This window comes from Lytechinus pictus, chromosome 10 (assembly GCF_037042905.1).
Source record: "Lytechinus pictus isolate F3 Inbred chromosome 10, Lp3.0, whole genome shotgun sequence".
Lineage (NCBI taxonomy): Eukaryota > Metazoa > Echinodermata > Echinoidea > Temnopleuroida > Toxopneustidae > Lytechinus > Lytechinus pictus.
The window spans coordinates 11,227,284-11,255,249 of record NC_087254.1 but is presented as its reverse complement, the minus strand read 5'-3'; the positions used below and the strand labels follow the sequence as shown (position 1 = coordinate 11,255,249).

At 34.4% G+C, this 27,966-nt stretch overlaps 1 protein-coding gene across 1 annotated transcript in view; it reads left to right on the top strand.

The window, feature by feature from the left end:
- Nucleotides 1–27,966, top strand: part of LOC129270156 (neurogenic locus notch homolog protein 1-like) — a 74,596-nt gene that overhangs the window by 43,151 nt on the left and 3,479 nt on the right. Inside the window, exons 37-67 of the mRNA XM_064106002.1 lie at nt 63–185; nt 706–828; nt 1,422–1,544; nt 2,003–2,125; nt 2,480–2,602; nt 3,076–3,198; nt 4,265–4,396; nt 5,452–5,583; nt 6,050–6,184; nt 6,859–6,981; nt 7,570–7,692; nt 8,305–8,427; nt 9,680–9,802; nt 10,975–11,094; nt 11,572–11,697; nt 12,539–12,667; nt 13,459–13,569; nt 14,739–14,852; nt 16,437–16,550; nt 17,054–17,170; nt 17,867–17,983; nt 19,360–19,544; nt 20,183–20,357; nt 21,571–21,687; nt 22,134–22,244; nt 22,844–22,963; nt 23,510–23,626; nt 24,411–24,521; nt 25,259–25,369; nt 26,221–26,340; nt 27,337–27,450. Of these exons, the coding sequence (XP_063962072.1) occupies nt 63–185; nt 706–828; nt 1,422–1,544; nt 2,003–2,125; nt 2,480–2,602; nt 3,076–3,198; nt 4,265–4,396; nt 5,452–5,583; nt 6,050–6,184; nt 6,859–6,981; nt 7,570–7,692; nt 8,305–8,427; nt 9,680–9,802; nt 10,975–11,094; nt 11,572–11,697; nt 12,539–12,667; nt 13,459–13,569; nt 14,739–14,852; nt 16,437–16,550; nt 17,054–17,170; nt 17,867–17,983; nt 19,360–19,544; nt 20,183–20,357; nt 21,571–21,687; nt 22,134–22,244; nt 22,844–22,963; nt 23,510–23,626; nt 24,411–24,521; nt 25,259–25,369; nt 26,221–26,340; nt 27,337–27,450 (3,858 nt within the window). The remainder of the gene's footprint in view (nt 1–62; nt 186–705; nt 829–1,421; nt 1,545–2,002; nt 2,126–2,479; nt 2,603–3,075; nt 3,199–4,264; nt 4,397–5,451; nt 5,584–6,049; nt 6,185–6,858; nt 6,982–7,569; nt 7,693–8,304; nt 8,428–9,679; nt 9,803–10,974; nt 11,095–11,571; nt 11,698–12,538; nt 12,668–13,458; nt 13,570–14,738; nt 14,853–16,436; nt 16,551–17,053; nt 17,171–17,866; nt 17,984–19,359; nt 19,545–20,182; nt 20,358–21,570; nt 21,688–22,133; nt 22,245–22,843; nt 22,964–23,509; nt 23,627–24,410; nt 24,522–25,258; nt 25,370–26,220; nt 26,341–27,336; nt 27,451–27,966) is intronic.

The window sequence follows — 27,966 nt, the reverse complement described above, 5'->3', positions numbered from 1 at the left end:
ATCTGTATTTGTATATTTATGTTCATGACTTCTACTACCACTTTTATATTTTTATTTTACAGACCAGGGTGCATGCACTTTGAACAGATGTGAAAATGGAGGTGTATGTGTAGAATCGGCAATATCGTGTTTTACCTTCTCATGTATGTGTAGCGGATGCTACACTGGAACATTCTGTAATATGTGTAAGTTTATTGCTTGCATCAATAGTTAAATCTATCCATCTGTAATTTGATTCTTGTTACAATTAGACTTTGTATATAAGACACTATTCATATTGGTATGTGTGTTCAAAATTCATCTTTGAAGCACTTCATGAAATAGTCAGAGATTATCTCTGAAGCTGTTATAAGCTACTGAAAATTCTTGCGTCTGAATAGAAAAAACAAATAAGTCAGTATAATAATAATAATAATAATAGATATGATTTATATAGCGTCTTTTCCATTTTGATTAAATGCTCAAGGCGCTTAGAAGAGAGCAAAACATACAAGTAAAGAGAACCAAGAGAAGTAAAAGAAAGGGTAAATTAAAAAATGAGGAAAAAAAAAAAAAAAAAACCTAGTACCTGCTGGTGAACAAATGCAATTTTAGGTTGCCCTTAAAGGATGTTGCAGAGTTTGAGTTCTTCAGCTCCTGTGGTAGTATAAATTATTTGTTTCATGAAACACTCCCCAGGTCTCCTCATTTGTTTTATCATTACAGTGCTGAGCCCGTGTTCACCCAACCCTTGTAGCAATGGAGGTACCTGTAATCCTGCACCTGGATCATGTACAGATTATACCTGCTCATGTCCGGGTTGCTGGACAGGGATTAACTGTTTGACCTGTAAGTATGAATTCCTCTTGATCCATATTTGATAAGTCCTCAGATCAGGAGAACTTTATAATGATAATTATACATAAGGTTTATATAGCGCAATTATGTGGAAGTGAATTCCACATGGTTTAATAGCCAGGACTTCTAAGAGATTAGCAGTTGAGGATCTTACGTTCACTTTTACTGTCTTGTTGTTTTCCACATCTCACAAAGGAATAAGTCAGGAAATCTCTACCATTTTTTTCATGTATAATTTATGAATTGTATCATTATTTTGACTTATATAAGCATTAATGAAAATGAGTACAATTTTAATCATACAATCAATGTGCATACAAAAAGAATGATAACAAATACAAAAACACTTTTTATATCATTTTTACTTGCACTAAACAACATATAAAAGAAATAATATTCAAAACTATGCCCAGTTATGGGTATCCTATTTAAATAATATTACTGTTATGTATGTATTTGTTTAAACCTAAGTAAATTCCTCTGTGGTTATGACAGATATACTGTGCCGCAACACAATGTCATTACTGCTGTGGCTTCTTAGATTCTTTAATAAAACTACTTTACCTTTGATGCTTCAATAACAGTCGACAACCCTTGCCAGAGTAATCCATGTGCAAATAATGGATTATGTCAGCTGACCGGTAGTGCTTGCAACTCCTATACATGCCAATGTGATGGGTGCTGGGTTGGACAGTTTTGTACCATAGGTAAGAATAAATCAAGATATTTGGCTGGTCAAGTATTCTTAAAAACATAAATAATTGGTGTAATAGAAATATAGTGTGATATTCTCAATAATTTAAAACAACTTTGATTAGATATTGTTATTGGTAGGCATATGTTTTGACCTATTTTACTTTCAATGGCATCAGTTGTTATGAAGAGTGAAACACAAGTAAAATCCCAAAGTGTCCACACTTCATCAGATTATTATGCATCATGTGTTCAAGCAATAACCTGTATGTATTGTGTAATATAAGATTAAATGATATGTTTTAATCAAAATGAAAAAGGACTCCATCTTGAGCACTTTTCAATTAAGTTACTAAACACAATTAGTTGATTAATTTACCATTTACAGGAGCTTATTACAACAAAATTAATATATCTTTGAATTATTGCTCCACTCTGTAAATATTATTATCAATATTTTTTTTTACTTTAGACATGAATGCCTGTTCACCATCCCCATGCCTCAATGGAGGGACTTGTCTAAGGTCCAACTCAGATTGCAATGATTTCTTCTGCCAATGCACAGGATGCTTCACTGGATCTCAATGTCAACAAGGTATTACGCAACCTAACGTTTCAAATCATATTGAACAGCATCATTACAGTTCTCTTAAGAACTTGCAAAATACCTCTGTCATTGTTATCTTAAATTGCCAAAAACATGATTAAATGGTACTTTTTTGTGTGTTATTTTCTGTATCCGTCATTGATACTCAACAATTTTACAATTAACCCTGACTGAAATGTAACAGTCATATACCCAAAGATGTTGAATATACATTCAGGTTATTTTTATTTGAAAACCTTCACTTTGTATGTCATATGCAGTACACATATAGTTAGAATGGGAGTAGATCCTAATCATATATAGGTAGTGCAATGTCATCTGATGCTTTGTCTTTTCTTACAGCGATCAATCCCTGTATAGGAAATCCTTGTCAGAATGGAGCCATTTGTACACAATCTTCATTTTCCTGTACACAGTTTGAGTGTACATGCATCGGATGTTTTACTGGACCAACCTGCTCAACAGGTAGATAAGTTCTTTCTAGTTCTTTCTAATGCTTTTCATTCTTGACATATACTTGATATAGCTTTTATTCGTTTTTACTGATATGTCATCAATATTTTGTGAAAAATCTGAACAACTTGAAGTCCGAATCACTTCTGTATTGGCTTCCTGCATTGGGATTAAAGAACGCTACTCCTTTTGTCAGATAGCAATATTAATTAAAAGAGTTTGTTAAATTGTAATAAGAATAATAAAGCATTGCATATTGCAATACATCTAGATATAATCTATTCCTGAGTGCAGTATTGTTGTGACCTTGACTAACTCGAGCAGCCATTCCAAATGCTCAACACATTAAGAACACCTACTAATACCATTTGAAATTAGAATTAGAATGGGGATTCTTAATAACAGACACTGCATTGTCCAATAAACGCAGATATCTGAAATGAGAAGTTCACTTTTCAGACCATATTGTTTTGTTTCACTTTCAGCTATTGATCAGTGTGTCAACAACCCTTGTGCTAATGGTGGGACATGCTTCAAGTCAGATAACTCTTGTGAAGATTATTTCTGCCTTTGTACTGACTGTTGGTCTGGAGAGGACTGCACAATAGGTAATTAGAAGTTTAGTCAAATGTTTAGTCGAAGTTGTAAAAAGTTTGGTTCATTTCATTGGAGTAGGTTTGTTTACTGTAGTTTAGAATGAAAATTTGATAGTCAAACGTAAAATATTAGGATGGAAGGATTTACAATTTTTACAAATCAAATTGTGACTGATTAATGAAAGATTAAATGAAGAAATTAAATTAAAACGAGGGTGATTTATGAATGCATTAATGCATCATTATAATAGTGAACTAGTTGGTTGGTTTCAAAATCTAAATTAAGATCCACTAAATCGTGGGCGCGCCGTAGTCTAGTGGTTCTGACTCTCGCCTTTCAACCAGAGGGTCGTGGGTTCGAATCCTAGCCATGGCGTGTTTTCCTTCAGCAAGAAATTTATCCACACTGTGCTGCTCTCGACCCAGGTGAAGTGAATGGGTACCCAGCAGGATTATTTACTTGAATGCACTGAGCGCCGGTGATGGTAGCTCGAGCTAAAGCCGGGGTAATAATAGCAGCGCTTTGTATCCTTAGGCAAAAACGGCTTTATAAATCCAGCAATTATTAAATCTGTCAGTAAAATGCAATATTCTTGGTATGTAAGCAGAGTATATATTTTTTCTTCTGTAGCGATTCAAAGACGAACGCATTGGCGCATATTCTTAGCTTGGGTTTAATTAAAACTCTGGTCAAAAGTTTTGGTGGAACTATGAATAATCAACTGCAACACTACCCGTTTACAGTACTGATTCAATTAGTCAGCATATTTGATGACACACCATTCAAAATTGTCTGAGATTGATGACTAAAATAGTTTTCTTCAACACTAAAGCATGGAAATAGAACGCAGGGAACATGCAAGAGACTTACAATGTAAACAAAATGTTGACAATTTAGTCTTCCCCGAACATTAGCACAAAGTAAGGCCATGGTCTTGATAAAGCTGGAATTCAGATTAAGGGCTTTCGATTTCTTGGGGTTTTTTGTCTAAAAAATACTGATGAACCGTCCAGTTTTCTTCAGTTTTGAGATTACATTTTGTAAGTTACATTTCATACTTTCTTTTTTTTTATCCAGCTACTGACCCATGCAGCACTAACCCATGCCTCAATGATGGGACCTGTATTACTCAACAGACCAACCCCTCACAATGTCCTACCTACACCTGTCAGTGTCAGTCATGCTTCTCGGGAGAGGTCTGCCAAACATGTAAGTATTTACTACACCTGCGTAGAGAATGGCAAATGTAGATGAATGTAGATGATAACTATCTGTGATTATGCTGTGGCTAGAAATTGTTTTAATTGTCCAATATTCAATAATGAATGGCTAGTGTGATGAGGGAAAAGGTCTTCAAGCTAGATTGATTCCCATATTTAAATTTTCGATCAAAACAGACCTTTCTTTGTCAGTGACAACAGCTGTCCTGACCATATGATCATTTGTTACAGGTGTATCCCATCACAAGTTATTCATTTATGGAATCACATCTTGTCCTGTACTATGTACCTGTACTATGTTTATATTCTTTTATGACAAAATATTTTGAATGATTTATTCTGAAAAATTATAATTTGTGAAAATAAAATAATGTCTATTTTAACCCTTTGTGCGCTGATGTAGCAATTTTGCACATTCGTACAATCAAATTCAACAATCGTAATAATTAGTTTTCTCCCCTAACTTCAGATTAGAAAAGCTAATAAATGGCAAAAGTTCTTGGACAACATCTATATAAAAATCATTACTATCAATGGTACAATATGGAAATCTTTATTCACAGAAATAATGGAAACAGTTGTCATTATTATACCCCAAAAATCAATTCAGCGTGCAAAGAGTTGATGAATCAAATTTTTTAATTGTTATTTTGTGAATTATTGTGCTATCAGCATCATTTTTTTTCAGGAGCATTCCACTCTGATATATTGAATATGTTTGTCTTCATATTCACTTACTAGTACATTGTACTGATAGTGTGGTATTCTCATAGCCATAGTTAACCTTAGGTTAACTTAGACCACACTTTTATGGAATGCCAGTTGTCAATTCTTTCACTAAGTAAAGATCATTCGGAACCTGCAGCAAAATGTTGCCCAAAGAAAGCATTGTTTAGTTTCATGGTTAGTATAGGATTAACCAATGTTTAATTATCAGAATCATAAAATCTGGAAATGTCACTTAGACTCTCCTTCCAAACTAATAATCATACTTTCAAAACCATACATGGCTTAAGGATGTCTTTGGTTTTGCTTTGATTGCAGTTGTTGATGTATGTACTAACGCACAATGCCAGAACAATGCCTTGTGTGAGCCAGTCCTTGTTGCTAATCAGATCTGTCCAGTACCACAGTGCGAGTGTATCGACTGCTGGATGGGAAATGACTGCACCGAAGGTAATTATGTAGTTCAGCTGCATACTCGTAGTCCTTATCCTGATAATAAACACTAATCATATTCAAAATTAAGTCATCATGTGCATTATAATTTGCATAAAGTTACCTGACTCCTTCAAAGTAATATATAGGCCTACTGATATTTATCCTAATATACACTTTAATCTTTAAAGATTTATAACTAAATTTTTATATGATATGTGAAAACATTGCATAGGTCTTATTTTTCCATTAAAATAATTCTTATTTTTCCATTAAAATAATCAATTCAGATCTCTTGCCAAGTCAGATAAGGCCAAAGAATCTTGGGGGATGGTTCTTAAACATAATTCACCATGCCCTTTAAATGTGATACTGTCTAGGTTATGGCATAGATAAAAAAAAAATATTGTTAATATAAATCTACAAGAAAATACAAATTCATAAGATTGACTTACCTTCCATACTTTTCTTGATTTCATTGCAGCCGTTGACCCGTGTCTAAGTAACCCCTGTTTTAATTCTGGTACCTGTTTGACTGTCACTGGACAGGGAAGCACTCTGTGTCCATACTTCATATGTCAGTGTCCAACTTGTTTGACTGGACCAAGATGCCTTACAGGTACACCTTTAGTTTGTTTTTAAAAAATGATGATGGTGCTACCAACTTGCTAGAACTAACTCTTCTATTCTCTAATACATTTTTGAAGTTTTATCAGATAGAGTTTTTCTTCTTGTTGATATGATTTATCATAAATTTGAAGAACACACACCTTAGAGGTATTACATATAATCTTAATCACACCGATTGGAACTAATATGTTTTAGAAAATATCAGGATCACTCAATTCCCACACTATCTTTTATTGGTGTTTATGATACTCATTTTCCAAATTTCCTGCCTGGTAATATAAAATAATTTTGTTTATCATTGTCTTAGTTAATGTAACCACTCTTGCAAATTATATCTGTCATTATATATTAATTGAATTTAACACTTAATAATTGTATCATTGAATTGTATCTTGTAGATAAATTGTTACCAGTGCAATTTAGTTTTTTCACTGTGAGAAGGGATATTCCTCAATCAAAATTATTTAAAAAAAATTGTAATTCAGGTTTTAACTTCTTTCAGAGGTCCCCTTATGTAATTGTCAATATCCAAATAAAATATATAAAAGGAGAAAGGAGCTAGAACTTAATCTCAAACCTATAGCTATCAAATGATTACATCAGTTTATCTCAATCCATAGTTTATATATTTTTTATTTGTTTCTATTTATGTTGTCAATAAAGTTGTGAACCCCTGCAGTACCAATCCCTGCAACAATGGAGGAACATGTGCCCAGAGTGCCACAGATTGTACCCAATACGTGTGCCTCTGCCCTGCCTGCTACACTGGGCAAACCTGCTCCACTTGTAAGATACATAGCGCACAAATGAAAAGAATTAAAATTGCATTCTAGGCTCTTTTGCTTTTTTTCGGTGCCTTTGTAATTTCTCATTAACTTCCAAGACATAAAGTAGGAAAGAAGAAGTCTCAAAATCTGAAACTTGTTTTGCTATTTATTGGTCATAAAATTAAAAATTATCATGATCGAAAAGTTATGATGATGATGATGATGATGATGTTAACCATAATAACGAATATTATGATAAAATGATAATATTAATGACAACAACAATAGAATTGATAATGTAATATTGTTTATTGTTCATTCAAAATGCACCAAAACCACTTAGAAAAAAGTGTCATCACTTCAGTACAAAGTGTTTTATCATTTATTGTTAAAACTATCATTAAGGTTTTATACTAAACTCTTCTCCCTTTACAATGGATGAGGCATCCACAAGAAATTGAAAAAAAAATGTAAAAAACATTTTTTAACTTTCGCCTTCAAATAAGTAAGCTGAATTATTTCTATACGTTTCTTTAAGATGAATGTTATGTCATTAAACAATTCCCTTGATTTTAACATCTCTGGTGATATTTTGTTCATGTTTCAGCAATCAACGTTTGTGATTCAAACCCATGCATGAACGGCGGTACCTGCTTCCAGAGTGGTCAGTCTTGTGATTCCTTCTTCTGCCGATGTCCTGACTGCTTCGATGGAGAACAATGTCAAGAACGTGAGTCCAATCAGCCAGCTTAATTCATTAGCCATTTCTCTACATGTGTGATCTGTAGATTATTTTATTCAGATTCAAAACTTTCTGCAAATGACCAAGTATGTGCAGACACAAATAGCATATTATTTTTCTCCCATTAAAAATAAAGTTCAATCGTATTATATGAAAGTAATGAATTGAATGTAGGTTTCTGTGAGAAACCAACTAACCGAGCTTAAGTAATTGATGGTGATTATTATTATCAGTTCCCATTGAATTGCCATGACAATTATCATTACTTTTTGTGATCATTGTTGTTTCTATCATCATTGAAGTTGTCACCATCATCTTCATTGTTATCATCATCATCATCACCATCTTCATCATCATCATTATCATCATCACTCTCTTCATCATCATTATCATCATCTTCATTATCATCATCTTCATCATCATCATTGTCATCCTCATAATATAAATATCTTCACCACCATCACTATCATTATCTTCACTACCACCACCAGCATCACTATCATTATAATCATCAGCATAATCATTATTCACATCATACTAATATACATTTATCTAAACAATTATTCAAATTTTTGATTTTTTGTATGTGTTTTTATATAGCGATCAGCCCTTGTGACCCAAATCCTTGTCTTAACGGAGCGACTTGCATGACCAGTGGTACTTCATGTACTGATCACATCTGTCTGTGTCCAAGGTGTTTCCAAGGACTGTCTTGTGAAATACGTAAGATAGAAATAAACCTTTCTCCAGTTCAACGTCTCTTTGATTAACTCATATCTCATTAACTTCATGATTTGATGAATTCAGGTGATTTGTTGTTTTAATTAGCTTTAAGCTATTAAAGTTTATTGTGACCTACCACCCCCAAACCACCAATAACTTGTCAGATAAGGTTCTCTGTCAATAGCCAAAATGATACTAATTTAGTCTCAAATTCAAAAATAACTTGTCTGGAAAAAGCAATTCTTCTTCTTCATAGTGTGTAAATTTGAAGTCGTGAAGTTGAAGGAAAGAAATGATGGAAGAGTTTCTTAGACACTACTTTTTCAGACTGCTTGGAAGTTTCACTGAGATTACACAGTATGCACATCTCACGCTTGAGTGAACCCCAAACTTCAAACCTTGTTTTCTCCTTATTTTTTAAACTTGCTGAATTTCCTCTGTATTCAATCCAGTACTTGTAGTGGTTATTGTTGGTCAATTTTAATATATCATATATCATTTTAAAGGTTAGGAATTAATTTTCAAGCTCAATAAAAATCTCAATATTAATTTTGTCGACTTATTGTTGGTTTTGGGGTGGCAGGTCACAATTAGAAATTCACCTTCCAAATGATTATCATTGAGATGAAACAGCTGGACCATTGATTTTCTAAATAATTCCTTGCCGCTTGATCAACTATTTGATATGAGTCTCATGTCCATGGAAAGGTTAAGGATCACCACATAAAGCAATCTGTGGCAATTTTCCTTTGAAAAGTTTTGAAAAGTTTATCTCTTGTCATCGATAAATCATTTCCAGTGGCAAATCTCTTCATGAAATGCTCTACACCATGGGGCTCGTCTTACAAAAAGTTACGATTGATCTAATCAATCGTATCTCTATGGAAATCCATCAGTGTCATAATTTTTTTTAAAGGAAATTTGCAAAATGTCCTTTAAAAAGAAAGGTGAACACGCCAAATTGTCAAGAAATCAATGAATTTATGAATATTTATCATATCTAGAAAGAAATTTGAACAAACATGCATTTTTTTATGTTGACTTTGCTGGCTTTGTTCTCGTCATTGTTCAGGTTAAATCCTCCCTTCATTGATTTGACACCTAAATAGATCTCTAATGTAGGTCTCTTGAAAAAGTTTGGTAATATACAGTACCCCCCATTTCGACGTTGTAGCCCAACCATTGCTGTGTGGATATGCTAAGAGTTAATGACCAATCGTCTTTATATCACAGTATATTATTTTTTATTCAGCTGTAAATCCATGCAGTATCAACCCATGCCAGAACAGTGGTCTCTGTATGCCATCCGTAGGCGACTGTGTGGATTATACGTGCCAATGTACTTCATGCTGGTCCGGCCCATTGTGTACAATCGGTAACAGCAATATTTTAAGAAATAACTATGTGTTCAAAGAAATTGATCTTAACCTGGGGAGTGTTTCATCAACATTTTGTCCGACAAGTTGCCAGGGGAGCGTTTCATTAACATTTTAATCCGACTAGTTGTCAGGTCTGACAACTTTCTTTGAGAGTGATTGGCTGAGAGTCACTGTTATCATCATGATGGTAATTATCAGATAAAATAGTACTTGTTGATAAAACGTCTGACAAGTCCTTTCATGAAACGCTCCCCAGATCTGCCATTTTTTCTTGATTCTGATTGGCTGAGAAGCACTGTAACTATGGTAACAGTTGGATAAAACAGGACTTGTCAGATAAAACGTCCGACAAGTCCTTTCATGAAATGCTACCCAGATCTTCCGAAGCAGTGTACATACATAAGGGGTGTATTGCCCTTTGACTTTTTTTAGGGCTTTCTTAGTAAGTCTTGGAAACCCTCGGAGCATTTCAATATTTTTTTTCTTGAAACATCCCTAATTTCAAATCTCTATGGGGCATATCTTACGCTGTTCATTACTGTCTTTCATATTATCAACTGAATTAGTTATTTTCCCAAAATGTATTTTATTCCTGGTTTAAAGTACCCACACATGTTGTGAACCATGCCCATTGTTATTTGGTGAAAGAATGCTCACTATAAACAATACTTGCTGAATGAATCTTCTTCAAAAGAGGGGGAATTTGAATATCTTACTAGTAATAAGAGCTTTACAACCAGTTTAAGAGTGCTATTTTAGGCCGTAATATTAGCAATTTATTACAGACTTTAGCCAGTAATAAATTATTTTGTTTAAAAATAGAAGCAAACTAAAAACAGAATATTAAGCGATTTTACAGAGAGAGGAAACATACATTAAGAATGTTGATTACGAGGCATTTTCTGTACACCACAGCGTAATAGCTGTCTATCTTCACCACTTAAGGGGGGTGTTTCACAAAATGTCAAATATGACTTAGAGTCATGCTTGCTGCTGATGCACAATTGATATGTAAAGTGCAATCTCAATGATTAATACACAGTAGCGCATGTTCTCAAAGCATGATTTGACCAATGTGGAGATGCCTTTTACACAGAACAAAACTGGAAATTTTGAGTCCGACTCAACGTCATACCTAACTCTTGTAAAACAACCCCCTTTATTTCAGGAATGGATGTGTGTTCTAGCAATCCTTGTCAAAATGGAGGAGTTTGTGAGTCAACTTCTAATTGCTCAGCCTATGTTTGTCTGTGCGCGAACTGCTGGGATGGAGCCACTTGCGAAATTGGTGAGTATTTGACAAACACTTGTTACATTCATGCCAAAAACTATGATACACAAGAGTTCAAGTGAAATTACCCATTTCAATCAGAAATTCATAGTACTTCAATAATGAATAATAATAATAGTCATACTAATATAGGATATTTGTGCAGCACAAATACCCCCTTTTGGTGCTTGAGGCATTCCTATATTACCCTGTCTAAGCAAGTCTACCGATTCCAGTGCTCACAGCAGTTCAAGAATGAATATAATACTTGCAATAATACTGTTGTTAAACTTGATTGATAGTATCAAATAAATGTAACATTTTTTTTTTTTACCACTTGGACTATATATTGTCTTGGGAAGTTATTAATTTTGTTCAACATTCCTGACATTGTGTTTGGGCTTCCATTTAATCCACCCACTGCTATCAGTTCTATTTTATTATGTTACTGATTCTTTTCTTCATAATCTTTATTTCCATCTCGTCATCTTACAGACCTGGGTATCTGTGCCACAGGGAACCCTTGCCAAAATGGTGGTGCGTGTATTCAAGATCCCACTGTATGTTCATCATCTTCTTGTGATTGTCCAGAATGCTATGAAGGCGACACATGTCAACTTGGTAAGTTGAATTAAATGCTCAAATTATTTCTTATGAACACAGTCTATATATATGCATTTCATAGAATAAATCTTCTTTAAGTTGTAATACACTACTGAGGAATAATAAGTGATACACACCAAAATTTGCATTGATTTTTTTACTTCATTCAATTTTGATATAAACATAAGCAATGGAATTGTACATGGCATTCTTCAGAAAGAATGATCATACTGTAAAATGTTAGTGAGTCAAGCCATGATTTTCATAGATGATATAACTATGATAACAAGTGTGTATTCATTATTTGGTTTTATTTTCATCTTAGTAACATTCAGGGCTATTGTATGAATCCACAGCGACATATTTGCATTGAAGAATGTGTATAATGGGAAGGGTCTCTTGCAAATGGGACTTTGTCATGTACAGAATGCTGGTCTGGGGCCTGTTGCAGAAAGAGTTGCGTTTAAACGCAAGTCAAAATATCAAGCGCAAGTCACAAATTCGGGTGCTTCATTGGCTGAAAATCAAGTTGTGCAAGATTTTTTTAGTTGCGTTCGATCACAACTCTTTCTGCAACGGGCCCCTGGTCTCATTGTACAAAATTTGTATCCAACATGTTTTAGTTATGATCAAATGTTGACGTTGAATTTGATTTTTGTTGCATTCATTACAGAGATTACCTAATAACGAATATAAGTTGATTTTGATAGCATATGAAATTACATAATTATTATCTATTCTTTCATGGCCCATTTGAGCAAAATCGATAGGATATTTATTACAACATCCCAAAGCTAATTAGTGCAATGCTTGTATCTACACCGATAGACTAATTCTAATATCAATCTGTATGCTATAGAACTGGACGGTTGCTCTGTAAATCCTGATTTCTGTCTAAATGGTGGTACATGTATGAATGACTGTCCATCGAAACTCCAACCAGCCTGCCAATGTACTGAATGTTGGACTGGACCACAATGTGAAACAGGTAAGCATCATTAGAGTGTCCTGGAGTTGATACACCATATCAGATATTTCTTTTCATCATACTTGAATCCAGAGGCGGCACTATACATGGGAGCATGAGGGAGCTGCCCACTATGATTTTCAAGTAGGGAAAAGGAGAAAAAAAAACTTAAAGAAAGAAAAACAAAAAAGATTGAGTAAAAGGAAGAAAAAGGAAAATGAGAATAAAGAGTAGAGACCTAGGCCTTGTACAATGTACCTCTATAATACCCCTATAATTCAATGAAGAAGAATATGATTTCACCTTCAGGTTTTCTTGCCTCTCAAAATATCCTTGTGCTGCCCCTGATGGGATCCAATTAGTTATTGGGGCAACCTGAAAACTTACCTGTATTAGAGTGCTTTTTGACAAACATCGACTAATTGTTCAAACATGTACTATAAGTAATTTGTTTTTTGTTGTTCTGCTCTGAAGCGCCTTAAGCATCCAATCACGAAGGAAAGTGTGCTATACAAGTCTTATTTATTATTATTATTATAAAGCAAGTAATGATTCACAAAGACTCATAATCATTCAAATAAAACTTGTAGTCAGTGTTTCTTTAGCTAGCTTTGAAAAAACTCCTTTGGAAAAATTGCATTATTTGTCCATGTCTTCAAACAAAACCTATAAGTTGTTTTGATAATTGATTCAACTTCTCGGTGCAGAATTTCGTTTTCTTTACTAGGGACGTAGTCAGCAATCTATGTTTATTTCTACCATGATTAATGTCATTGTGTGGCTTTGCTGTCATTTGATTTTATATATATTAGCCGTCGATGTATGCGATTCCAACCCATGTGTGAATGGATCATGTGTAAATCAGTGTTCCTCATATACATGCCAGTGCAATACAGGATACAGTGGTACCAACTGTGAAAGAGGTATGAACTATTAACGTATATCATTATCTATTAATTTGTTGTTTAATGACGCATGTCTCTCAACATCCATATTACATTATATTGCATATCCAACATATACAGAATGATTCTGAAGAAAGGGAAGAATATAACATTAAAAAGAGTGGATAGGGAAAAATATAGAAGGAGATTATGATTGTTATCAAATAAAAATTCAATCTTTTGCATTTGGAGGACGTAGTTCAGTGATAGTGTGCCTGTCTTCAGAAAAGGAGATTGAAGGTTCACTCCTTGGCTGAATCATGCCAAAGCAGACATGTCAACCGTTCCCTTTTTAGAGTATATGTTCCTCATTTTTGCTATGAATAAACCAATACTTTTTTGTTACTTTTTGTTTAAATTTCCAATCATGGAGTATGTATTATACGCAGTATGTGACACTAGCACCGTATCAATGGTCCCAGATCGGTAAAAAATCATTGTCGGGCCAGTAACTTGTTGCATGAAAAGAACAAGTAAATTCGTGCCTACGAGCGCATGTTTAAAAGGCTGAATTATCACGTTCTCAAGTAGATTCATTTCACATGTTTTTTCACTGATCTCACTACAACAGGCTGGCAACTGTTACATTGAGACAACGTTTTAAAAATACTCTTCTTTGTCAAAAAAAACTTTTTTTTTTTTTTGAAGAAGAAGGTTGGCAAGTCTACCAAAGACTCAGAAATAGGGCTTTCTGCCTTCTTGTCAGGCACCTGAGGAAATAAACTGGAGAAGGGTAGTAATATAATTATGTTATGCTTGGCCAACTGGAGGATCAACTAAGCTGAAGTAGTTAATAATAATTATGATAAACTGGTGCTTATATTGCCCTAATAAATTAAAGCATTACATATACAGATCTCCAATTTTACACTATACATGACTATTTAATGGCAAACTGTTCCACAATTTGTGACCATAACAATCAAGGTTAGCTCCCCCTTTTTTTAATAAGCAACTCTTGTGTAAGATTGAAGTACCTTTACTAGAATGAAGTTTGCAACGTCACCCTGGGTAGATATAAGATTAATTAATATTGTTATTATTCTTATAAGTATTACCATTATTATATTCATTAATCATGTTTATGATTACTGATCTCATCATTATTGTTGTTGTTTTTTATTATCGTGATGCCTATATCTCATTAGATGTGTGCAACCCATCACCATGCCAGAATGCTGGTACCTGTCATTATGTCAATGGAACGTCATCTTACACCTGTCAGTGTGATGATTGTCATCAGGGCCCACTGTGTGAGCTAGGTAAAAATAAACTTCATATTACAGCAAAATCAGCAGGCATTTAAGGCACCACCTCGAGTCCTTCACTTCTCAAATCTGGCCATGTTCCCAGCCCACAATGCAACATTCTTAGCAGTGTAGTCTTGTAATGATAACACACTAATTCATTACCAAATGCATTCATACTACATTATATGACATCTAGATAGATCCTTGGCATTTGATTGGTTGTTTGATATCGATCATTCGGACCATTTTACAATGACGTCATCGACCGTGCAATTTTGGATCCATACGATTTTGTCCATTGCAAGCGGGCATTGTACGCGACAATCCACCGACCGAGCTCGCACTGCATGATCATATTTTGCACCGAAACTGATAAATTTCCTATGAAAAATAATCTAGTGTCATATAAACCAAATAATGAATGTTCCTTCATTCGTGCAATGGACAGAATACTTCATTCGGTGAAAGATCAAATGAATGATCCAGTCAACTTGGCTACGCCTCGTTGAATGGATCTTTTCATCTTTCACCTCATGAAGTATTCTGTCCATTGCACTCACAAACATTCATTATTTGAATAATATTATGTGACCAAGTAGCTCTACAAGTACCTTTCCTCTCAAAACATTTAAATGTCTCTACACAAATAAAATTATAGGCTGATTTATTTCCAGTATTGATGATAGCTATCTCAAAAGGTACATTTTAAGACTAGCTTTTTATAACAAATAGTCAAGGAGTAGAGTCAGTGATTTTCCGTTTCAAAAAATGGTCTCTTCCGTTTCTGAAAATCTGTAATTCCGTTTCAACTTGATCTGAACATGGAAATTCCATTTTGTCACTGAAAATGTACACAGCAAAAACCTGAGTTCCATTTTGCAAAGGTGAATTCCATGAATTTTTACATGAAAACTATAAGAACCAAACGGAATTTCCGTTTTATTTACCGGTAAACGGAAAATCACTGTTCCTAAATGAGAGACCAGACATAGTGACAGTCAGTTTCTGCACTCTTTAATAGGTGTATCTGATTGAAGGGGTTGGAATACCAGCAAACTTAACATTTATATTTCAAATCAATCTTGATGCCATATCAGTTTTAGTTGAAAACTGATCTGCATCATATCTCATTAAAATCACTTTAATGCTTTAAACATGTATTAAGGACCGAACATTGATTTTAAGATTGTTTTTTTTTAGATCAATGAAACAGCCCTATATCATGTCATTACTTCGAGAAGCTTTTAGGTTAAGGTGTTCTGTTATTTTATTTTTGTAGACATGATCAGTATTTATTGAATGATTTTTTTATGACGCATGATACTCTATGGAAATTTGTGGGTACCATCTTCTCTTGCAAGCAATGCTTTTATTTATATCTTATTTATTAAACATAAATCTTTGTAAAAGGAAAAACAAACAAATTATTTTAACACTACTGCAGATAAGGCTACCTTGAGGCTTTGTTCTAGATATATTGTTTTGATGTTTTCCATTTTCATGAACTCTTGATATTGCTTGATTCTTTGGTTTTTTCAATTCGTATAGACCAATTTTATGACTGTTCATTTATATGATTTGATCATTTCTATTCAGATGTCAACACTTGTTTCAGTCAGCCATGTCTGAATGGAGGAACATGTGAAAACATGTGTACTCATTTTAACTGCCATTGTACAACATTATGGACTGGAGCTTTCTGTGGAAATAGTAAGTTCTAAGATGGGAATTTCATTACTATCATCGTGCTTTGAATTATGCCATGCATTCGTGATTTTTAAAGACACATTTATTCTGCTTCTTTGAAGTAAGATTCTATTGATTAATATAAAGCCTTCATAAGAAATATTAAAAGGAAAACGAACAATACAAATGTTATACATATTTTGAAGATGCATGATTACCATTTATGACTCATTTTTATATGTTTATTTACAGATAACCTTCAAGTTAAAGAGGTGTTTCCATTAAATATATCGAGCAGCTAGCAGAATAAATTAATGAACCTATTTTTGTTATTAGTGATATTGATATTAGAAGTATGAAGCTTTTGCAGTAACATTGTCAAAGGGGGTATATTTGCAAACACATCAAGTTTGATAGCTTCATGCTAATATAAATTTGTAAGTTAGCCAGCTTCCTATTTTTTGTCAGACCGTCTTCACCCTTATATCTTTTTTCTATGTTTTTTTTTTCATTTTCAATCCTCTCAGGAGTGAACTTCTGTTTGAGTTCTCCATGTCAGAATGATGGCCAGTGCACCAATGATCCATCTGGTAATGTATCCTGTGCATGTCGACCAGGTTTCACAGGAACATTTTGTGAGACAGGTGAATATGGTTATAAACTTATAAGTTTAACATTTCTCATTGTTTACAGTAACTGTTGTTGATCATTCGCCATTGTCAGCTTGTATTAGTTTTTTTAATTCAGGTTTTGGGAGAGGTACCAGTAACGTATTTTACTTGACTCATTAACATAACTATAATAATGAATTATTTGTAAAACACTTACCAGCAGCACTCAAAACGCTTATTCATATCTCTCAAGCACCATTTATCATCTTCATTAGGAAAGGTAATGTAGACAAAATACCTCTATTACTTGCAAAAAGTTTTGGGAAATGTTTGCTTCCAGCCATTTGACTTGACACCCCTTCAGAACATTAGTAAAAGCTTCCATTTAATAATGATATGTACCATTGTGACAATGTCTAAATTATTTTATTGTATATTATAATCATAATATCATTTATTACAACTAGGCTATTCTTTTTGTTTCATACTATTCCAGCATGTCTAGGTCAAGTAAATTATTTTTTTATTATTGTAAATCATATTGCTTGTATTCTATTTCATTGATGGTTGAATAAATTTAATTGAATTGAAATAATAAAAGGTCAAATAGGAAAGAACTGAGAAAACCATATTCTGGAAAAATACTACCACTTTTATGAAATATGAACATATAGTATACAACAGGCTATAATGACATGTAAGTCTGACATATTTCTGTATTTCTCCAAGATATCGATGAATGCATGATTAACCCCTGCCTCAATGGAGGAACATGTACCCAGCTATCTATTGTTGGATACTTCTGCAACTGCCAACAGAACTTTGCAGGAGACAACTGCGAAACCAGTGAGTTTGGATATTTTTTTGCAACAATCCTTTGTTACATACCACTGCGTAGGATCATATTTGTTTAAAATTGACAGTGTATAATTCATGATCATCCTTTTAAAGGGTTTGGAGTATATTTTTTTAGTTGTTTACATTTCTGTATCAATCATCATTGTAAAGGATATCTTAGATGTCTGTCTGCAATTTATAACAGTAAAAACAAACCTTAAAGGAGAATGAAACCCTTGAAACCAGCTGAATCCATATCAAAGAGAAAAATCAAAGGAACACATTGTTGAAAGTTTGAGGAAGATTGAATGAATAATAAGAAAGTTATGAGCATTTGAATATTGAGATCACTAGTGCCATGTAGATCCTCCCATTGGCAATGCGACCAAGATCTGTGATATCACACACGTACAACTCCCTCATTACTTTAGTACTTATTTCACTTATATTCTCACTTTTATAGAGTCTATCACAAGGTGAGGTGTTCTCTTTATGAGATGACAAGTACAGAGGTTTCACAACATTATATCATTGATGAATCGTTTGTCATATGATTAGAATGAGCAAAAAGAAATGTTTTGGGGTATATTTTCAGTGTCCAAATGGGAGAGTTGTACGTGTGTGACATCACAGATCTTGGTCGCATTGCCAATGGGAGGATCTACATGGCACTAGTGATCTCAATATTCAAATGCTCATAACTTTCTTATTATTCATTCAATCTTCCTCAAACTTTCAACAATGTGTTCCTTTGATTTTTCTCTTTGATATGGATTCAGCTGGTTTCAAGGGTTTCATTCTCCTTTAATTACCACCATGTATAGCTGTATGAGAGTTCTACCTTATTTACATGAGTGAAGCCATGGAGAAGAAAAGGGTTCATCTGACAAGGGCTGTATATCGAATGGTTCCCTTAATGAAAATCTCCAAGAAGGCATTACAAACGATAGGGAATGATATATTGTGTTTTTTGGAAAGTTAAAAACAAAAATTGCTGAAGAGGGATGGCTTGCACAAGAACATCAGCAGAAAACCTTGCAGGCATACCACAATCTGTCACTGTAAACAGAAACTTGGGGGGAAAAGGTGTGAAAAAATTATTGACTGCTAAAGGTATTACTATTAGAGAATCATCCATACAGTCAGTGATTGACGTCACTTTGACCATGTTGTCATGTTGACACTGTGTAGGGAAAGAGATACCTTTTATTTCTTCAATTTTTTCTTGCTTACCCCAACCCCCTTCACTCTCTGTCTCCATCTCGTTCTCTATCTGCATCTGGACATCTGTTTCTGTCTCTTCCCTCTCTCCCCCTCTTTCCCCTGTCTCTCCCCCTCCTCCACCCTCTCTCTCTCTCTCTCTCTCTCCGACTCTATCTTTGTAGCTGTTGGATGTAGTGCGAATTTCAGCCTCCCAGCTGATGGTCAAGTTGAGCTGACGTCACCAAACTATCCCAATAACTACCCAGATGATGCTCAATGTCTCTGGTCTTTTGTAATGCCATCTGGGAGGAGATTCAGAGTGGTCTTTGGAAACTTTACAACCGAGGCTAACTATGACTATCTGCAGGTTAGTCTGTTTGCTGAAATAATATGCCTAAGCATACAAAGTTTGGAGGGGAGGCTAAGTGTTAAACCAGTCCGGTCTGACCACGATGAGAGATGGCGCTGGTGATTTTTGTGTGTCACCCCCATATTGTGCTTCAAAAAAATAGTTTCCCTTTCAATTAAAGTTGCCAGATTGGACTAAAATTCAAACTGTCTTTCTGTTTGTTATTTTGTTCCATCTGTCCATGCCCAAATTTATTTTGTGCAATTACTTCAAAGAAGAATTATATGGACAGCACAATGACATATAAATGAGAATCAATGACATCACTCACTATTTATTTTGTCCTCTATTATACAATTTTTTGTTGTTGCAGATTTGACAATAAGGAGTTTCTTCATCAAAGCACAATAGGTTTTCAGTGGCAAATCCACATGTCCAGGGAGGAATCAAAATCTGTGTCCCAGTATAAGTTAGAATTTCAATATGTAATGCAAAAGAAATACTGGGTGACGTCATTGGTTCCCTCATTTGCATACCCACAAGGATGTAACCCTTGTTTCATATAAAATCAAGTGAAACTTTTTTAAATTGTTATATCTTCACTTCACATTAGATTTTGATTGAATTTTCAGTGTTAAGCTTTTTTATTTTTGTAGATTGGAAATGGATTAGATCCTAAAGACATGAGTACCAGGGTCATCTACCATTCAGGGGCAACACAACCAAGCAACTTTATATCCTCTGGAAACATGTTGTGGGTGTGGTTTACAACAGATAGTAGCAAGACATATCCTGGGTTTTCTGTCGAGATCAAGGATAATAGTATACCAGGTGAGAGGTGTTCTGAAAAGCAACAATATAGTACAATTGCATTCTACAATAAACCTCATGCATTGTCATCATCTCACTGCCATCTTGCTTGTAATGGAGATCTGCAGCTGGTGCATCTCTGACAACTTTGTTTACGCATATTCCCATATCCTCTGGGGAAGGGCGCTATAGATTTTGGTGTCATATGCATGAGGTTTATTTATAGAGAGACCGATCTATCCCTGGTGGAAATAATACAATGTCACATCGTGTATTCACAGTGTGTACACATAGTGGACAATGTGAAGATGAGATTACCACTGTTATATGAGATGATTTCACATTTGTGTTCAACACTGTGGATACACTTTAGAACACACTGTGGGACATTGTGCTCTTTCCAGCATGAAATATGTCTGCTTTCATGCACCACTAAGAGAAGGTATAGGTCAGACACTCCTTTCGAGTCATATTGCTTTTGTGGGGATATTTCTGTTGATGCCATGGGATGAGGAGGCCATGTCCAATTAGTTGCGCAAAATTAAAAATGGTGGGGGACTACATTTCCAACCTATTGCCAGCAATGCTCCTGCTCCACCAATCATTTCAGTTTTTCTAATTTATATATGAAACGTATTTTACCAGGATATCAGGATTACTTACAGAATGCTGGCTTTCATCATCGTCTGGATGGCTGCAAATATACGAAGCACATGAAACTTCAAGAGATACAACATAGTAAAAACAAATTCAACCGTCATCTGTGGAGAAAGCTGTTATCAATTTTGTTTATTATTATGTTAAGCGAGAACTAGCATTTATTGGTCTATTAATTTTAAGGGGAATACAAGGTTTACCTTATTTGTACCTATCCAACCATCTCACAGAACTACCTTGATCAAAACCACCCTGGGGAGCGTTTCATGAAAGGATTTTATCCGACATATCCTGTTTTATCCGACAATTACCATAGTAACAGTACCTCTCGGCCAATCAGAATCAAGGAAAGTTGTCAGATCTGACAACTTGTCAGACAAAAATGTTGATGAAACGCTCCCCAGATCAAAACCAACCATGACATATCCAAAGATTTTGTCTATCCATGAGACCAAGAGTCATCAATATTTTTATAGGATGTACCTTTTGCTTGTGGTTACCCAGCATAAGTTATGTTCATCAATCATTTGTCACTCTTTCGTTTTCATTTTAATACCATATCAAAATGTAATTCTAGTGATTCCACCGTGCTCTAGTAACCCCTGCCTTAATGGAGGAACATGTGAGGACACCATAGAGAGTTATGTATGCATCTGTACTTTCAACTGGGCTGGCCTCTATTGTCAAAATGAAGGTTTGTAAATCTAACATGTATTTCCTTTTTTGAAAAGTTACGTAATAAATAAGATGCCTTGTACATTGCATCTTATTTAGGTGCCATTGCACTCCAGAGAAAAATGAGCAAAAAACATTTTACAGGTTCAATGAGTGAATGGATGGATTATCTTCAGTTTGCTCCTTTTCTTTGGCATTGTACCTTATTTCTGCGAGTCTGCACTTTAGCCTTACAATTTGGGCAAAGTCTTTTCAACCTCTGTCAACCAGTCAAAGGAGAAGATAAATCATTGATGGGAGGGGTGGGAGAATTGTTGGGGCATAACATCAAGAAAACAAAGCTACCTTGATATTTGGTATTTTCAGTATTTCAAATATTTCTTGTTTTTTAGTTACATTTAATAAAGTATCTACTCTGCATCTTGGGTTTTCATTTTAAGTCAAACTATTTAAATATATTTTCAGTATCCTGTAATCCTAGCCCCTGTTTGAATGGAGGAACTTGTAATCCTCTAGCTGATGGCAGTATCAGGTGTGTGTGTCCTAGCGGCTTTCTTGGTGATAGATGTGAAACAGGTGAGTGTAAAACAGGATTCTTGATGCCATTTCATAGCATTTGTCATGCACTGGAGTAACCAGAGTGACAAGTGCTCAGTGGATCAAAAATAGGATTTCAATGAGCAGATGATATATGTGCTTTCAACTTTCATGAATCATAGCCTTCCTGTTTTAATTTCTGATTATATTTACATAAGAAATCATGCACTTTATGCATGCAATGAAACAAAGACAAATTACTTTTATATATAAAAAAAAAACATCCAATTTCTATACATATTCTTGACTTCTTGATTAATGTACTCATAACAAGAATATCTCTCTATTTTAGGCTTGGAATATTCTCCATCTAAATAATATAAATGCATACAAATAACCAAAAAATTGGTCAGATTGATCTGAAGACTTGATCTGTTGGTTATGGACCTCATTCTAGGTAAAGTTCTTCAGGGTTACACAGGTTTAAACAATCTTGTTCTTAATTTTTACATATGTAATGGATGTATCGATCTATAGACAAGTCCCTCTACCTCCCTATCTACATACAAATTTATCCTACCTTACCTTATTCATATACATATAAAGCAATCCCTTCTCTATTTGTAAATCTATCCCAGCACTCTCAGAGACATGCACCAATGATCCTTGTTTTAATGGAGGTACCTGTATCCAAGACACACCCTCTTCTATAGTATGTATGTGTCCACAGGGAGTCACTGGTCAACTATGTCAGTCAGGTGAGTAGAACATTTATCTCCCCCCAATATATTCTTTTTTTTTTGCTTTTTTGGACTTTTTTCTCTATTTTTTAATTCAGATATTGTTCATGAGTGGCATTTTTATTTTTCTGTTCTTTATGATGCCCTTGTTAAATTGGCCAGCCTGTTCAAAATCAGCAAACTAATTGGCATTAAAAAGCAAAAGTGCTAACCTTTATTATAGAAATAATAATGATAATGGTGATGATGAGGATAGTAATAACAATAATAAAAATAAAAATGATAATAATAATGATAATAATAATAATCAATGAATATGTTTAAAACTTCCATTGCTTAGGCCAATTTTGTTTACATTTGTTCATGAAAAGAATATTGGTACCATTACTAGTTCATACAATAATGCAAGTTGCTGTACACCAGACCTTTTAAACCTTGAACCAGAATAAGTTCATGGACCTCATTTTGACTTACAATTATACTCTGTTCAACTACACATGCAAACTTTTTTGCTTTGAAATGAAGAAATAATTACAAGAAATCATTGTTTGTTTTCACTTCCAGACGTAGACGAATGTTTGTCCCTGCCGTGCATCAACAGTGGTACCTGTATCAACGGGGTTAATCAGTTTTACTGCAGTTGCCCAGATGCTTACTCAGGGATTACCTGTGAAATACAAGGCAAGTGCTTGAATATATGGTGAGAGAGAGATATATAGAGAAGAAGCAAGGGGGAGAAGAAGTGGGGGAAGAGACAGAAAGAAACAGAGAAAAGGAGGGAGTGACAGAGAAAATGGAAAATTATAGATGGGTCGCCTACTGTCAAATTATGTCATTAATACTAAATACTGTAATAGAGACGTCAGCCCGAACAATCACATATTCTATTGAAAATGCTCTGAACCAATAAAATAATAGCCTGAAGCAAATGGAAATATAAGATATATTGCATTTCCAAAACTTGTGCTTGGCTCATTTTCAAAAATTACCAAGCATGCTAACAAACCTCACCTTAGGAAAAGGATAATTAGCTATTTCCTACATCTACTTTTCAAGTAACTCATGCATTTTTAATCTTCCTTTTTGCCATGAAATAGACCAAGATTCTAATTTTTTCTCAATTTCATTGGTTAATTGTGACATTTTACAGATGTGGATCAACCAATTGTATAATTGTAACACTTGGATAATAATATATTAATGTCATGCAAAATAAGTTTATTTTGGCAGTTCAGATGATGTTGTAGGAATACAGTTACACTTTTTGATGCCAACAAGAACCTTAGCCATCCAATTTTGGTCTTCCTATCTAAGCTCTTTAAAGTATCACACATATTCTTATTTATACATTCTGAAAAGTAATAACCTGTCAAAGAGGAAATGATAGCTTCTGTCTCAAATGATTACCCATCCCACTATGCTCTCATCATTAAAATCACCAATATAATTGTGTTTTTACTTTCAGTGTTGTGTTTAGAGAACCATTGTCTAAACGATGGTCGCTGTATTCCTCTACCTGATGGTAACTACACATGTCAGTGTACTGAAGCATGGACTGGAAGCATATGTGATCAAGGTTTGTACAAAGATAACTGTGCAAGGTTGTTAATAATCATGGTCAATGTTGTCGTCAAGATTGACTTCTGATAGAAATTAGATTTTCAATATTGGACTGTGTTAATGAAATAACTTGCCTTTTCTGAAAATGCTGTTTCTTTTTCTTAAAAACTAAATTGTATTTCATTCTTCTAATATTCCGTACCGTTTACCTTGGAAATTCAACTTTCTCTATTGCACCATTTGTAGGGGTAACTATTCTATACGTGTTATTCAACCATACAATGATAAAGGAGGAAATTCATTATTACGATGTTCAATTTTAATTGTACCTATGTGTTATTTGGCAACTCTTGAGCAAATGTCACAATTGACTGATCTCTTATCAGTATATAGAATATTGGAGACATTCTTTATAAAATTGTTAAATTTTGAAATCTGCAATTTGACTGAGATAGGTGTGGATCACAAAGAAACAAAACTATTAAAGCGCTGGTGACCGTTCCTTAAAAGTTGTCATTATCTGACAATTTCCATAGTAACAGTCAGACACTTGTGCTTCCTAGTCAAATGACTAAAAAAAGCTGTCCGTTTCGACCGCTTGCCATCTGAAAAATGTTGATTAAATGCTGCCAAGTTTTTCAATATTTGAACACATCATATGATTGGTGAAGATTATGTTATTAAGCAGATTGAATTGATAATAAAAAGTATTTCATTCTAACAAAAACAAAACTTTATCTTTTATCCTGATAGATGTAAATGAATGTCTGAACAACCCTTGTGTAGCAGGTTCTTGTGAGAATCACCTTGATGGATTTACATGTCGTTGTGAAGACAGATTTACTGGACCTAGGTGTGACATTGGTTAGTGATCTCTATGTAGCTAGCTAAACAATAATAATAATAGTCAGTTCTTGTATAGCGCATAAGACATTATGAATAACGTCTTTATGCGCTTCCAAAGGACTTGGATATTATTACCCCGGCTGTAGCTCAAGCAGCCTTTCCAGCACTTGGCATTTCAAGGAATAAATTCCTGCCAGGTACCCATTCACCTCACCTGGGTTGAGTGCAGCACAATGTGGATAAATTTCTTGCTGAAGGAAACTACGCCATGGCTGGGACTACTAAACTACTTTCATAGGCCATGTGGTAGCCTCTACATGAATTTTTGAAATTAGTTTGAAGGCAGTTCCAGTGAAATAATAACAATCATCTTGCATGTCAAACAATATACATGTATTTCTCCAATTTTACTGCACTTCATGAACTTTTCTACATTTGACTGTATTTATTTTGATTAGAAAACAACATTGTGCACAAATCTAGCACTTAATGGTCTTATGATGATAATGATATTGAGCTTAAAATTTACAACATATAAACAAGAATCTAAAAATCATAATAACAGTGCCTATTCAATGAAACACAACACACTGAGAAAAACTTATTTTATGAACCAGCTAAATGTGACATATTTCGGGTAAGAGTAGATGATTAAACATTTCATGAAGCATATGTATCTAAATTGTGTCTAACTTGTCATGCCAAGTGATTTTAATTTTGTATTACAGATGGATGACACAAGTTTATATGTTTAATTATCATTTCAAGGCTGCAAGGCTTTAATACGATTACACATTCATCAAACATAGTTCCTTTTGAATAAGGCCATTACTATAAGTATTTGAGATGCCAACTATTTTCCCTTTCAGACACTGGTGTTGGCTGTCTTACAAACCCATGTGGTTTTAATGGTATATGCAGTGATCTTGAGGATGGTCAATTTCTATGTACATGCAATCCAGGATATACTGGAGATCGTTGTGAGACAAGTAAGTATCGAAGACTGCTTGAAAGTATGATGAACCCATTTGTAAATGTTATAAAGGTAAACAATATTGTGTTATGAAATTTTTTTAAAGAATTATGATTATGAAAAATCTTCTGTTACTTGGTATAACATTATCACAAAAGTTGATTAAAAAGGACAACAGGCTTCTAGAACAATATCCCCAAAAGGTGTCTGGTATTCCACACTGGGAAATACAGTATCAACCAGTATATATCATGAATAATATATATTGGAGTAGATATGGAGGCTACTGCTTAAGCCCAGATGGTCTCATTTCCTTTCTGTCTGTTTACTATATTGCTCTTTTTTTCTTTTGGAAAAAATATGGTTCATAAAAAGTTGATCTATTCATATCAAATTAGACCGAATGGGTATAGTCTAGTTGGATATTTGAAAATAATGGTTGCTGTTATAACTCCCGTAGGAACTCTGCAGGACAGCGTTTTGCTTGTGTAATGCCAAGCTGGTATATATAACCAATATTATAGGAAACATTTTACGTCTCAGTTAATCAGGCGACAGAAACTACTCTAGGGTATTTTTATCAGATTGGCGATTTGAACTCAAACCGTATAATCATGAGTCCAATGCTCTAACCACTAGTCCACACTACCCTAACTGTAACTGTCATTTAGACCAAATGCTTTGTAGACGAACTGGTAAGGGAACTAGGGTTAGACCACGTGTAATGAGACCAAATAGAAAATAAACAAAGTGGATGTGGACCAAGTGGGGATTTAATTTCAAAATGGGCTAGCACCGGTTTGCCATTGGGATTGATGACTCCAACATCTCACTTGTACACTCTGCTGATTTTTTGTTAACCTAGAAAGAAATGGGAAAAATACTTCAATATTTATTGGAAACTACATTTTAAATTCTGTAGTTTAAAGGACAAAAGTAACTCAGTGTCCATTGATTCTTTTTACCATTAACATTTTTTCTCTATTTTTTTTCTCTTTTTTGTCCTTATCAGATATTGATGATTGTTCTAGTTCCCCATGTGTGAATGGTGGCCGTTGTGTAGATTTAGTAAATGGCTACCAGTGTGTGTGTACTGTTGGATATACAGGGCCACAATGCTCCATTGGTAAGTACTTGCCTTACGATATGCAATATACTTTTTTTTTAAATCTCTGGTTGATGCATTTGTTTCTGTTTAATGGTAACCCCCGTAGGAACTCGGCAGGACAGTGTTTTGCTGGTAAACGTCAAGCTGGTATATAACCAATTACCTAGGAAACATTTTACGTCTAGGTTAATCAGTCATAATGGCTGACCTTATTGACGACAGATATTACTTTTGGGTCTTTTTTATCAAAGTGGAGACAATGGCAGAGTGGGAATTCGAACTCACAACCTTGCGATTATGAGTCCAATGTTCTAACCACTGGACCACACGTCCCGTGGTAGGGGACAGGGCCAGTCACGCTTGAGTACATTGCTGGAGCAGTTTATTGTGTATTAGTTCAAAATGTGTCGAATAATTATTAATTTAGAAATAGAGCAATTCTGCTAATATGACTGGATGTATTGATTGTCATCATAGTTATTGCTAAATTTGTATACCTTTTATTTGTATTATTTTGATATCCAGCTAGCATCT